Source organism: Lemur catta, chromosome 6 (genome assembly GCF_020740605.2).
Source record: "Lemur catta isolate mLemCat1 chromosome 6, mLemCat1.pri, whole genome shotgun sequence".
NCBI lineage: Eukaryota > Metazoa > Chordata > Mammalia > Primates > Lemuridae > Lemur > Lemur catta.
The window spans coordinates 16,932,871-16,947,388 of record NC_059133.1 but is presented as its reverse complement, the minus strand read 5'-3'; the positions used below and the strand labels follow the sequence as shown (position 1 = coordinate 16,947,388).

The following is a 14,518-nucleotide window of genomic DNA, read 5'->3' as shown; positions in this document are numbered from 1 at the left end:
CCATAACTTCCTAGGACCTGCCTTCTGCCTACCACCAGATTGTATTTACCCATATTCTATTTTTTCCCAGTCATTGATAAGTTATTGAATGACAAAGGGTTGATTTTTATTCATTAAATTTTGGAATTTAGTAATACTTTAGGGCCCCAAGGATTCGTTAATTAGATGATTAATTTAATTATGAGAGAATCAAAAATATGTTTCTCTTTGATGGAAGTTTGGGGAGAAATGAGATAGACTCTTAAAATTCCCTGTATAAATGAGGAGTCAGTGAACTTTTCCTGTAAAAGACCAAATAACAAATACCTTAGGCTTCTTGGGCCATATGATCTCTGTAGTAGCTGCTCAACTCTGCCATTGTAGTGTGAAAGCAACCCTAGAGAATATGGAAATAAATGAGCATGGCTACATTTCAGTAAAACTTTATTTACAAAAAGATGATAGGTTAGATTTGGCTCATAGTATTATAGTTTGCCAGCTCCTGGCTTAAGCACTTAACCAGTTTAGTAACTCGAGACCTGACTACATTGTAATCTCTTGGATTTTTTTTGTCGTCGTTGTTACAAATACAGAATCCTAAGCCTTAATATACCCCAGCAATCAGTACTTAACAATCCAAAGTAAAATTCCAGTTCATTTTTAAGTAAAGAAGAAAAAAATTTGTGTAAGGTTGTTTTAGTCTTGAGAATTGCCAGGAAGCCTTGCATTATTTAATTGTATGGTAGTCTTCTAAAAGGGAAAGAATATTTGAAGATGAAAGGTAGTGTATATGTTCAAAATAAAGGACTTGTCCTTTTAGACTAAAAGCCCTGCTCTTTGTGTTTCATGTGAGTAGTTATTGAGAAGTGATCTTTGCCAGAAGTTGAAAAGCTAAATATTTTGTTTTATTTTCTTATGCAGTTAAACATGATTGGGAAAAAATGACAGAAGCTGTGCAGAATCACATTGGCTCTCTGAACTGGGGCTACCGAGTTGCTCTGCGGGAGAAAAAGGTGGTCTATGAGAATGCCTATGGGCAATTTATTGGTCCTCATAGGATTAAGGTAATTGTGACATCCAGAGTAGCTTTTTTTTTTTTTTTTTTTTAAGCTTTGGTTGGAAAGTATCTAAGTATCAAAAGTATTATAATAAAAGTAATAGCCACTGTGACACAGACTACCCAGTTTGGTGATTTTTGCTATCACACCTTCTTATGGGGTCTTCTGTGGGAGTGTGGTAAAACGTAGGAGTTCTGGACCGGATTACCTGGATTTGAGGCCTGGCTCTACTGCTTAATAGTGTTGTGACCTTGAGCAAGCCTGTTTGCTACTCAGCCTTCAGATCTTACTGTATTATCAAATTATGAAGATCAAATGAGACAATTTGGTAAATGGCCTTTGTTAACTATAAAGTTTACAATTTTAAGGGATAATTACTTACTAAGGTTTTCATATTGGTTCCTTTGTAGGCAACAAATAATAAAGGCAAAGAAAAAATTTATTCAGCAGAGAGATTTCTCATTGCCACCGGTGAAAGGCCACGTTACTTGGGCATTCCTGGCGACAAAGAATACTGCATCAGCAGGTAAGAGAAAAAAGTGGGGGAGGAAAGAAAACCTATTGAGGATTTTGCTTTTGCTTTTTTCTGTAAACCCACTTAGTCCATTTCTTGGACTTTAGAGTTCTTTGCCACATTTTTGCTCTCTCTGGGTAGGAACAGGGGTTTGAGAAAAAGTAAAAATTATTTTAAACAGGAACATTTAAAAAATTGAAAACCATAAGCATTGATCATCTTACTACACAGAATTGTTAATATCACTAATATATTATATATATATATATATATACTTTATATATATATATATTTTTATTTTTTATTTTTAAAGCCAGTCAAATTTAGCAGTGGAGGTTGTATACCAACTTTAGTGACACTAATGTTAATACGTTCTAATAACTCACTACCATTCGACCAGCCTCCCAAAGGCTCTGTCTCTTAATACTATCACCTTAGGGTCTAAGATTTCAACATATGAATTTTGCAGGCACAAACATTCAAACCATAGCAGACTGTTGTGTATTTTTAAAAACTCATTTTCTAACAATGCTTTTATGATCTATGTCTTGTATATTCCTAACTCAACCTGAAGATTTTTGTCAGGTTTTACTTTTTATAGTTGGTTTTTATATTGCAAAAACAAGATACTGAAAGTTTTTTCCCCAGCCCTCTCCCCATTGTGAATAATTGATGTTTCAGCTGAGAAATAACAGGTTTTTCTCCACAGAGAGAGCTGAGTGGTGGATTGAGAGTAGGGGTTTGGGTTTGCAAATATCTGATTTATTCCAAAGAGTTTACAATAAAATTTTATGTGACTGTGAGTTGGACTGATATCAGAAATTATATGATTTGCTATGTTTTAGCTATGGGTAGCTGGAGCTACTACTCCGAAAGCAACTGAGTAGCAGCTGAGTGCCTGGCAGAGAGTAGTCTAAGGTGAATGAGTGGCAAGAAAGGGAGAGTATCAGGACCTTATGAAAACTCCTCATACGTTGTGTGTGTAGGTAGTTGAATGTTTATAATCTTAAAGTATCTTGTTCTTATGAAAGTAAAAATATTTACTTTGATTTAGTCATTATTCTTATGTACATTTTTCTCTTCTTTCTCTGCCCACCCTTCCCTTTTAAATTTCTTTTCAGTGATGATCTTTTCTCCTTACCTTACTGCCCGGGTAAGACCCTGGTGGTTGGAGCATCCTATGTGGCTTTGGAATGTGCTGGATTTCTTGCTGGTATTGGTTTAGATGTCACTGTTATGGTACGGTCCATTCTTCTTAGAGGATTTGACCAGGACATGGCCAACAAAATTGGTGAACACATGGAAGAACATGGTATCAAGTTTATAAAACAATTTGTACCAATCAAGGTAAGTAGGGTTGCCTGTAGGTTTGTTGATTCTGTACTGATGTTAAAGGCAAGAAGAGAGTTGTGTTGGGTAGTAGAAGCATCCTTTTCAGCATTGTAAACTGTCAGGAATGCTATGATTCCTCAACTGTTAAATAGGGTATATAAACTTGTACTTGCCTGCCACCTAAATGGCTTTTTTTTTTTAAATTTATAGGTTAATATTCTCTTCCTTTGTCAACTTTTTTTTAGCCTTTGGTTCTGTTCTATTTAATGCTTCTCTTTATGCATTTGTTTATTTTATTATCTTTGGTCTGTTAATACTTTGTTTCTTCATATGCTCCAGAAATTTAAATAAGAGTTTAAGATTAGGCTTATCCCCCCCACCTGCCACCCTACTTCCGCTCCCACATTTCCCCTTGGCATATAGTACAGTCAACACACACACTACATAATTCTGGCTTCCCTAGAAACGATTATATCATTTTGTTACATGGGCTAGCCTTTCTAATTTAATCTTCTTTTAAAAAGACCTAATAATATGCCAAGTTGTATCTGGGACTTGTTAACATTACTGCAAATGTTCTGATAGACAAGACTGATAAAATTGGTCACTTAGTATATCTAGTATATCTCAGACTGATAGATAATTTTCTTTAGTACAGGGACTGTTTTTTTTAAAGTTAAGGGATTTTAACTGTCATTTTAAAAAATTTCTTAATGGGTTAACTTGAGTTCTTTCCATGACTGTGAATCTCTTAGTGCTGATATATAAGAGCATGAGCTGTAGGGTCAGAATGATTTGGATTCAAATACTGTTCTGCCAGTTTCTTGCTGTATGACTTTAGGAGAGTTACTTAACCTCTCTGAACCTCAGTTTCTTCTATAAAATGAAGTTGATAATGGCATCTATCTCACAGTTCATGTGAAGTTTGCATTAGCCAACACTTACAAAGTAATTAGAACAGTACCTGGCAAAGAATAAGCCTAAAGTGAATCTATCTCGTAATATTGTTGTGAAGATTAAGTGGCAAATTCTCTGGGAATTATCAGTACTTGATTACTGTAGCTGTTTTTTAGGGAGTAAAGCTATATATGCTATATTTGCATTAGGGCTATAATAAGAAAACAGCTGTATGTATATGATGTACTGATAGAAGAGTAACATCTTTCTGTATAATATCTTAACATTTGGGGAGTTGTGGACCCTCTTAAAAACCTGGTGGACTCTGCCTAGTACAATAGGTTTCACCAGGGTATGATTCTCATAGCTGGGCATTAAATATGGAAAAGGCCTAACTGCAGCACGAAAGTGAGTAATGATAGAGGTGGGATGAGGACCTTTGCTTATCATTTTGAAACAAATCTTAAGCTATGGGCCAATTCAGCTGTTCTCCAAAGATTAAAACATTTAAATTTAAATTAAACAGGGAAGAGTTTTCCACTATGTTTAAAGAGGTTTAACTATAAAAGAAAGGGGTTCAAGAAGGTCTTTACTGTTTATTGATGTTGAAAATAAAATGACCCTCAACTCTGTTTGAGTCATTGTATTTTAAAGGTAGAATAGAAATTGCAGGTGATTTTGATTTCTCCTAGGAAATATTTTACAGGAACTCATTATTTGGCTATTATTCAGAGACAAAGGTTAACTACATACTTAAGAAGCTTCCAGGTGATAGGGTTTCTAAGTCATTGTTACCCAGTCTATAGGCTATCATTGGCATCTTTGTGTAGTGGGTTCATGTGTTCATTCTCATTTGCAGTAGCACAAGTATCAGGACTTGCTCATTCCTTTCTACACCTTTAGCAACCAAGGACAACCCCTAGTTATGACAAACACACACATTTCCTAGCCCACTATGACTTTTAGGCTTTCTAGCTGTTACTTATGTCATTATTGCCCCATTTAATACTTCAGTATCTGTTCTCTGTTGTCAGTGAATGTTGATCATCTGTTGTCAAAAGAAAATCTCTGAATTTGGGCAACAGTGACTCTCCATGGGATTAAAGGTTCTGGGTGAATGGAAAGATAGGAACCTGGAGAAAACAGAAAGTCAGTGATTTGATTTTAGGGATTGTAGTATGCTTTCTCTGGCTTTCTTCTTTTCCCAGTTTCTCTCTCAATTGTGTTATTTGAGAACTATGAAAGAAAGCCTCTTGGGCGAACAACATTAACCAGTGAAAAAGAAGGGAATTAAATTAAAGACTCACTTTGATTATCCTAACGATGTTAAAATGAGGGAGATAGGTCATAAAAGACTTTTCAAGCAAGATTTTATGTTTTAACTTTGGGTTAACCAGATAGGAGAAGATACAGTTATCCCCCTTGATAAATGTCTTTATTTCAGGGTAAAATTTCATCGCTTTTATAGGTTGAACAAATTGAAGCGGGGATGCCAGGCCAACTCAGGGTGGTAGCCCAGTCCACCAATAGTGAGGAAACCATCGAAGGAGAATATAATACGGTAAGAGTGGGCCTGGGTCAGTACTTTATCAGAAAGCAAATAAGGTGCTTATTGGGTACTTACAGTGACTGTTAGATATTTCTAAAATGTACTGCTTCCATCCCCATTCTAAGACATCTTAATAACTTAAACAATAATTCATTTTTGTACAGGTGTGGCTTCACATTTTCTCCGCTATAACTTAACAATATTGTTTGTCAGATGGCTATACAAAAGCACCAAAATTTCTAAATGAGCCATGATTTCTGTCCCATGTTCTTCCCCATTCATCTCCCTAGCCACCACTTAAAAAATAACTTAATTCAGTCATAGGCTATGCTGTCATTGTCTTTGAACTTGGATAGGTTTATTAAGGAATTATTAACTCCCTTTCTCTTAATGAGAAATGGAAAAGGGTTTCTGCTATATCATGTTCAAAGGATTTTTTCCATAAAGATTTTAATTTGTTTAAACTCTTGCATTATTTTGTTAATGAAATATTTATTTCCAGGTCTGGAAAATGAAATTAGATTAGTCTAAATAAGCAGAGAAAAATATGATTAAGTAATTCATGCAAAACCATTTTGTTAATACTCACTAATATATTAATTTGTCAGGTGTTGCTGGCAATAGGAAGAGATCCTTGCACAAGAAAAATTGGCTTAGAAACTGTGGGAGTGAAGATAAATGAAAAGTAAGAAAAAGTCTTTATTATGCCATATTGAATACTACTTTGGTTATTTACTGCATTGATCGATCAATTCTAGAGTTAGATTCTTAAAGTTAATTTTTACCATAGTTAGAGAGTTCCCTTTTTATGCTTAGAAAACTCTTCTTCCAATGTCATTCACATTAATATTTCCCTTCCCTCCCTCCCTTCCTTCCATTATAATTTAGTATTCTCAATTTTAGCCACTATGTTACAGTTTTTCCATTCTATTTGTTACAGTTTTCCTATTTCTTTGATTTTTTCAAAATAATGGGCAGAGTTGTCACTAAGCTTTTTAGTTCCTCTGAGCAATTTTGTTTTGTTTTCAATACATTAGAATATTGCCTTCAGCTAGAGTCATAGTTTTAGGCTTCCTTGGGAGAAAGGGGATTTTGTTCTACTTTATTAATAGGGTAATTGATTATGATTTTTAACTGAATAAATTTACAGGACTGGAAAAATACCTGTCACAGATGAAGAGCAGACCAATGTGCCTTATATCTATGCCATTGGCGATGTATTGGAGGATAAGCTGGAGCTCACCCCAGTAGCAATCCAGGCAGGAAGATTGCTGGCTCAGAGGCTTTATGCAGGTTCCACTGTCAAGGTAAGTGTTGAGGCTGTCATCCACTAGACACTGTTAATAATACTCCCAATTCCCTATTTAGGGGTAGTTGGGAAGTTTTCCAGGTCTTGAATAATTTAGTTATTTTGGTGATGGCATCCTAGATGTGGTTTATTAGCTGTATTCCAAATAAGACATCATTACAGTTGCTGTTCATTTGTGACTTAAGTATAAAAATTGTTATTCTTGGAATTGCACTATGAGTAAGAAGAGCTTGATTAATCAAGTTTTGACACTATTATGTTCCACGTACTCTTGATCATTGCATTTTATATCAATTTCATTATCACCAGTATAGTTTTCTAAATCTTTTTATATAGCCAACTAGGCTATAAAAGGATTTGGGGATTTAGGTAATGGTGTCAATGTGCAGGGCAGCTGAAACCACTCTTCAGGCCTTGTTCCCCTGTCCTTGCTGTAGAGTCTTTCCATCTTAGATTGTTGAATGTATTAAATGTTATATTAATGTTTTATGGTGATATTTTAAAGTCAATGTAGGAAATTGAAACTCTTCAGCATCTTTCATGGGACTAGATAGCCAGAAAAGAATAAATATAGCTTAACTTTTAATAAAGGATTCTAGAAACATTAATTGTAAAGAATTTTGTCACTACCCATTTTCCTTGAGTATAAATCATTGTGGATGATTTCAGTGGTTACAGTGATGGAAACCTCATAGAATGATGCTAGTAAAATTTATTTGTGACTTCAGGTTATTTTGGATTATAGCATAATAAAATCTTATATTTTGAAATTAACAGATTGGGAGTAAAAAAGATTTTGAATACCAGATGGATTGTCCAGGGAATAGCAGTTGGTTCATGCTACTATTTAGAATAAATTTAACAACACTACCTCTTTGAGTTACATCTTGTATTCATTGTTATAATTGTTTAGTATCTGGTAAGAAAAGCTATTTAGAAATGTAGCTTAAGATTGAGATGCATGTAATTTGTTCTTGAATTTATATCTTTGTGGTTTCCTAAACTAGAAAGAGATATTTTTATATACCATTAATAACCAAAGAGTAAACATGCAAAAGGTTGCACCTAAATAAATTTGAAATCATTATAGCACAGAATTCCTTAAAAAAAAAATCGTTAGATCTTTTCATCTCCTTTGGACATTCCTTCTGCATCTCAGCCATAATCTTAAGAGGACCTGTGTAAATCTCAAGAACTCAGGCCGTGTGCAGTGGCTCACACCTGTAATCCTAGCACTCTGGGAGGCTGAGGTGGGAGGATCGGTTGAGGTCAGGAGTTCAAGACCGGCCTGAGCAAGAGCAAGACCCCTTCTCTACTAAAAATGGAAAAAAATTAGCTGGGCGTGGTGGCACACGTTGTAGTCCCAGCTACTTGGTAGGCTGAGGCAGGAGGATTGCTTGAACCCAGGAGTCTGAGGTTGCCATGAGCTAGGCTAACGCCATAGCGCCCTAATCAGGGTGACAGAGCAAGACTCTGTCTCAAAAAAAAAAAAAAAAAACTCAAGAACTCTCTTTGTACACAGGCAGCTCCATCCTGTTTGGTAGGTATTCTGACCTGCAGCTTCAAGCCACCTTGGTTTCCCTGAGCTGTGATCTCTCTGTCTTCATAACTGGGAAGGACCACTGAGATCTACTTAAACCTCCTCTCCCTGCACTGAGGCCTAGAAACTGCCTCTGGGCAGTAAGCTGTTAACAGTCTTAGGGCTCACCTCATTTGTTTCCCTTCCCTCGGGGATCACAGGCCTAAGCTGTCTATTGGCCAATGTCTAAAAAGTTTTGCTTCATATTTGTCTGGTTTTCTAGTTTGAAGCACAAGGGTAAATCTAGTTCCTGATACACCATTATGGCTGTATGTGGATGTCTGCACTTAATTTTATATTACAGAATTCTAAGGATTTACATTCTTTTTAGAGAGAAAAGATATATTAATTGTTTCGGGGTGGGGGTCATATTTTAAAGATTTCACTTCCTTGTTTCGGAGACTGAGAATTGCATTTCTCATATTTTAAATGGAGAAGGATGTTACTTAGGCCCACCTCTGTACAAATGTAACTGCTAGGTTTTAACCAAATGGCATTTACAAACACATTTGGCATTCACATAATATATTTTTTCATTCACATAGTATATTTTTTCATAGTTCACATTAGCATATTAAAGATTCTGAGAAATATGATAGTAGAGAATCCTGCTTATTTGCTTAATTCAGCTTTTTACAATTTTGTTTGACTCTAGAACCCTTTTGTCATCTACACCTGTTAACATCATACCATAGACTTTGAAAAATACTGTCAAAAGTGTTAACTTTTTTTCCCCCATGATCTTCCTTTCGTTTTAATGGCTGCATAGTATTACATTGAAGGTATGTCCTATAGAACCACTTCCCAATCATTGGAATTTTAAGGCCACTCCAACATTGCCACTATGGAGTACTGCAGCAATGCTCGATAATACATGCAGCCTTTTCTGTATAATAAGCTATTATTATATTAGTATTATATGTCATAATATAAATATAGTAATATGTTAGATTTCCAAAGATAGGATTATTGGGCCAGAAGTATGAATTGCTTTTATGGCTCTTAATATGCATTACCTGTTGATGTTCTAAAGAAGTCTTTTAATTTTTATCACTGATAATATGAGACTATCAGCAAGTGAGTACACCAGTATTGTTTTCGGCAGTGTTATTAAGGGAGACAAAGTGTGTCATTGTTGGTAACATCAGTTGGTAGATGGATGGAGAAGCCACAGGAATCTCTTTTTTTATCATCAGTCTTACCATACTTCGAACTTCTAAAACTTTTCTCCTAAGTTAATGATTCTCAATGTTGTACATTAATTAATATCTGGGATTGGGATTTCACATGATTTGTGTAGAAATTTATTAGTTTACTTTCCTCTCTCAATTTGAACTTTTTTGAGTATACCTTTTTTTTTAAGTTATAACTCTTTACTTTTATTTTTAAACAGTGTGACTATGAAAATGTTCCAACAACTGTATTTACTCCTCTGGAATATGGTGCTTGTGGCCTTTCTGAGGAGAAAGCTGTGGAGAAATTTGGGGAAGAAAATATTGAGGTAAGTTCTCCTTTTCTAATTTTCTCCTATGTTAAATTACTATTTTTTTCTTCAAAATTTTAAAGTAATTTAAGTGTACAGAAAAGTTGAAAAATAGCACAAAGAACTTCCGTGCACCCATTATCCAGATTCAGATACTATTAACATTTTGCTTATGCATTTTGCTTTGTCTTACATGCTTTTTATATTCTCCATTTCTGTGTTTGTGTGTATTATTTTCCCCGAACCGTTTCAGAATAAGTTGAATGTTCCTTTACCCCTAAAAATACTTCATTGTGTATTTCCTATGAGCAGGACATTTTCTTATATAACTACAATGCAGTTACCACTTTTAAGAAATTTAGTATTGACACTATACTTATATCTGATTTATCTTCCATTTTTTGACCCAATAATAGTTCCTATTACATTTAAAATCACATTTATTGATTTCTTTTGATTATTAAAACAATATTGTTGGAAATCTGAAGAATATAAGAAAATGGGAAGAAAACTAAAAATTAACTGCATTTCTACTGTTCTGACCATTAGTATTACAATTATGAACATTTTCTTTTAATTCTCTAAAAACACCATTGTCTGTGTTTGTGCTTATAAAAGAGGAGAAATGAAGTGTAATAGTTCTTTTAAGGGGTGCTATAGTATAATTTGTTAAGCCATGCTTTTATTAATTAGGTTGTTTATAGTTTTCACTATTACAAATAGAATGATGAATCTCCTTATAATTCATTTTTTATTTCTCTGATTAGTTTTTGAGGATAGATTTTCTATCAAAAAGTATTTAAATTTTAAGTTTCTTAATATATATTCCATATTTTTTATAGATTAACTTTAAAATTTGCTTATTCTCTTATAAAAGTAACGTGTTTGAGTTGAAATTTTGAAGAATGTAAGGGAAAGAGGAAACAACTACAAATAGATTTATGTCTGTAGTAGCAATTGTTAGCAATTTGGGGTAATTAATTTTTTTTCTATATACTTGTGATACTATGATACTATATATTACATTTCTATAACCCACATTTATTTAAAAAATGTATGTTGTATTATAACATAGAAGAACACTTATTATGTCTTCATAATCAGTGTGCTTTTAAAAGGTAGCTAATCAGCCGGGCTCCATGGCTCACACTTATAATCCCAGCACTATGGGGGGTCAAGGCGGGAGTATTACTTGAGCCCAGGAGTTTGAGGTTGCAACGAGCTAAGATGACCCCGGCGAGTGCAGAGTCTCAAAAAAAAAAAAAAGATAGCCAATCATGTTTTGAACTAAGGCTAGCAGTTGGAAGAGAAAAAAAATCCTTTTAGTCATCCATAGGTTTTATCAGTTAAGGATATCTGTCCTTACAGTTTTCCTTCCTCCTTCCCTCCCTCCTTCCTTCAGTGCTTTTGGTGAATAATGCCAAAGAAGGAAATGTCTTTTGGAAGCATTAAGCAAGAGAACTAGATAATTGCTGTGATTGTTCCTGGCATTTTATTTGTTTCTTGTCCAAGTTATCATTCCTACAAGGTAACACAATAGTATTGAGGGAGGTTTTTTGAGTGAGTATGTGTTTGTGTGTTTTTAAAGCAAGACAGCAAGTAATTACATGGCTTCTTTTTCTCATTCTCTTGGTTTTTTTTTTTGTTGTTGTTACTACTTAAAATTTACTCTTGAGGTTGAGATATACATAATTAAGATATGAGCTTATAGCAAAAGTGTCTGACATCAAGGAGTTTCAAGTCATTTACCTTTTGTAATAGATTCCTATTTAGTCCATGAGTTTTGTTGTTTAATGAACGGGTAATTATTAAAGAGTCCCCACTGTCTTTCACCGTATCTAATGTTTGACAAACTGCTTAAGATAATGGGTCTGAATTGTGCTTATATCTTCTTAGGTTTACCATAGTTACTTTTGGCCATTGGAATGGACAGTTCCATCAAGAGATAACAACAAATGTTATGCAAAAATAGTCTGTAATACTAAAGACAATGTAAGTGCGATTCTCACTTAATCCTTTCCAATAATTTTATTTAGATTTTAATATGTAATTCTGTTTGATACATGTGGCATTCCTTTTGTGTTTTACCTGTTGGGCTTCCCAGCTGTGTGGACATCATCAGAGGGCAGGACCTTGGCTCCATTGTTTGCCGTCCTCTCTCTTCACTGGCACAGGGGCCCTACCCATAGTCAACAGGTGGTCAAAACTTCTTGAGTGAAGGAACCAAAGGCACAACTTGAGAACTGTCTGTGTTTGTGTTTATAAAAGAGGGGAAATGAAGTCATTGTCTATCTAAAAATAATGAACAAAAACAACAGGAGTGATGCACATTTGATCCTCAGCAACTGGCACTAATGAGAAAGAGCTCTTAACTGGGTTCTGATTTAAGATTTCATTGCCTGCTGCTACATGTAACACCTGGCAGCTGAAAACCTGTGGGCAAACTCCTTCACCTCACAGGGTTTGTTTCATACCTACAAAATGAGGGATTGAGTAAATCAGTGTTTTCCAAAATTTTTTGACTGCTGCCACATAGTAAGAAATACATTTTTTACATTATAACCTGTAACACATGTGTGTACCTATGCATACTGTCTTTAAGTATTGTATTGAATCTTACGAAAGTAATATTTTTAACTTAGCTGGCACATTACCTTAAAAATGCCCTCAGTAAAAATACGAACAGTGCTAAAGAATCCATATGCTAAAAGCCTAATAAACTCTGATAATTTTTTTATCTTGAGATTTGAATATAATTAAGCCATGTATCCTGTTTAGAAACTACTGCTCTAGACAGTAGCACAGTTGCAGGTTGGTTTTTTGTTTGTTTGTTTTCCAGAACCCAGGGTTTTAGAAAACATTTCCCTAAATACTGTACAAATGAATATATTTAAACATAAGTTTTATTAATGTCACTTCTGTAAACAAAAGGAGAAAACACCAGGTATTCTCTCATTGGCAGTCTGTTAACTGCCTCTAGAGACTTCAGTTGCACATAGCAATCAATGAAACCATCAAGGTTTCCTTCATACCAAGCAAATCCACTTTAACCATATGTGGTTATTTTTTCCTTCTTTCACTGTTGTATTTGTTTAAATGGCATTGCTTGTATAATATGAAAAATAGTTTCACTACCAGTAAACCTGCCTTAATTAAAATAGTTGAGGTCATAAGTAGGGTGATACTGTTTTCAATTATTTTTGTAAAGATAGTAGTAGAGAAAATGAATATTTATTATTGCTTTTTTGTCGTAAGTAATCTGATGCAAAAGCATGCTTCCAGAACTTGACTGATCTTGGGGCATGCTTTATTCATTTTGAGTCAGTCACTTGACTTCATAGTGTCTAAAAGTCCTTGATTTTAAATAGTACTTAGAATGTTTATTGTCTGCTGACTTTTGTTCTGTGCTATTCTTTGTTTACATAAAATATGTAAAATATACATAAAAGTGGGGAAGGTACCCACCATCCAGATTCAATAAACATTAACTTTTTTACTGTATTTACTTCAGAGCTTTTGTCTTGTAAGAGAGAAATCATCATAGATGCAGTTTATAATAGCTTATATTTATTAGGCATCTATTATGTACCAGGCACTATGTAGAAATCTACAGATACTAACTTATTTAATCTTTACATAATCCTATGGGGTCTGTGCTATTGTTATCCTCATTTTATAGATGAGGAAACTGAAGCATATGGAAGTTAAGTAACTGTGTTCATTCAAATTATTTGCCTACTTAAGGGCAAAGCTAGAAATCAACCCCAGGCAATGTAGATTCCATACTATCAATTATTATCCTATGCCAGTGTAGTCTTTTGTATTCATTCCTTCCCTAGAAGCAAAACTGTTCTAAAGTTGGAGTCTCTCTCATGTTTATGTTTTCATGTTTGCCCCCTATTTATGTATGCTTAAACATTATACAGTTTATTGTGGTTTAATTATGAATGGCATCCTCAATAAATAAAGTCCTGTAACTTTTTTATATCATTGTTTTTTGAGAACTTTCCTACAGTATTACATGTAAATCTAGTATATTTTAAATGTGTTGTAGTAGTTTATCTTACAGATAGCTGTACTTTATACCCTGAACCCCCCTGATTATCAGGATGAATAATGTGTAAGAGTATAACATGGGATATATCACAGTGCTTTGGCAACAGAGTGACCTTCTGGTTGTTTCCAAGGAGTGATGGAACATTTGATAAGCTCTGCACCCTAAATTAAAGCCTGAGTTGCCTCATGAGGAAATTGGGCTACTTAATCTGGCTTAGTCAGAGTCAGCTCTGAAAATCTATCAACTGAACAGTAGAATGCATCAGATTTCTTTGCTTTTGGCAGAGGTAGTCTGAGTTTGAGATTTAGAATTTATCCAGAATAATTCCTACACAGATATTTCATAGTTGCCAAACATTTTTCTTTCATTTTCAAAAATGTTTTCCCATTGGAACAGTCTTAAGGGTATCTAATTGCACAATCTATACCCAAACCTTAGTTAAAATCATTTTGTAATTTGAATGACTGCCCTTAAATGTCATAGCTATCACAGATAGTCTACATGGAGCTGAGACAACCAAATACAGAAAACAAGGATGCCACTGTCCTTTGGTAGTATTTTCCAGGACATTTTGGTGGCTAAGTATCTGCAGATATCTTTGCCTTTAAATTTTTCTTATCATCACTCCCAGCTGGCTCCTATCCCTTCCTGCTTGAAATGCACATTAAGCTCTCTGTATTGCCCCATGTTAGGAAGTCTTTAGCCTAAATAGCTGTTAACGGCAAGCATTAATTTAAGTCTTTGGCCATTTCTGAAATGGG

General features: G+C 34.5%; 1 protein-coding gene across 2 annotated transcripts in view; it reads left to right on the top strand.

The window, feature by feature from the left end:
- The window catches only part of TXNRD1 (thioredoxin reductase 1), a 56,687-nt gene that overhangs the window by 28,585 nt on the left and 13,584 nt on the right, over positions 1-14,518 (top strand). For both annotated transcript variants that reach the window (XM_045553068.1, XM_045553067.1), the window contains 8 exons: positions 901-1,043; positions 1,448-1,563; positions 2,673-2,898; positions 5,249-5,341; positions 5,938-6,014; positions 6,480-6,636; positions 9,611-9,718; positions 11,597-11,692. In XM_045553068.1, the coding sequence (XP_045409024.1) occupies positions 901-1,043; positions 1,448-1,563; positions 2,673-2,898; positions 5,249-5,341; positions 5,938-6,014; positions 6,480-6,636; positions 9,611-9,718; positions 11,597-11,692 (1,016 nt within the window). The remainder of the gene's footprint in view (positions 1-900; positions 1,044-1,447; positions 1,564-2,672; positions 2,899-5,248; positions 5,342-5,937; positions 6,015-6,479; positions 6,637-9,610; positions 9,719-11,596; positions 11,693-14,518) is intronic.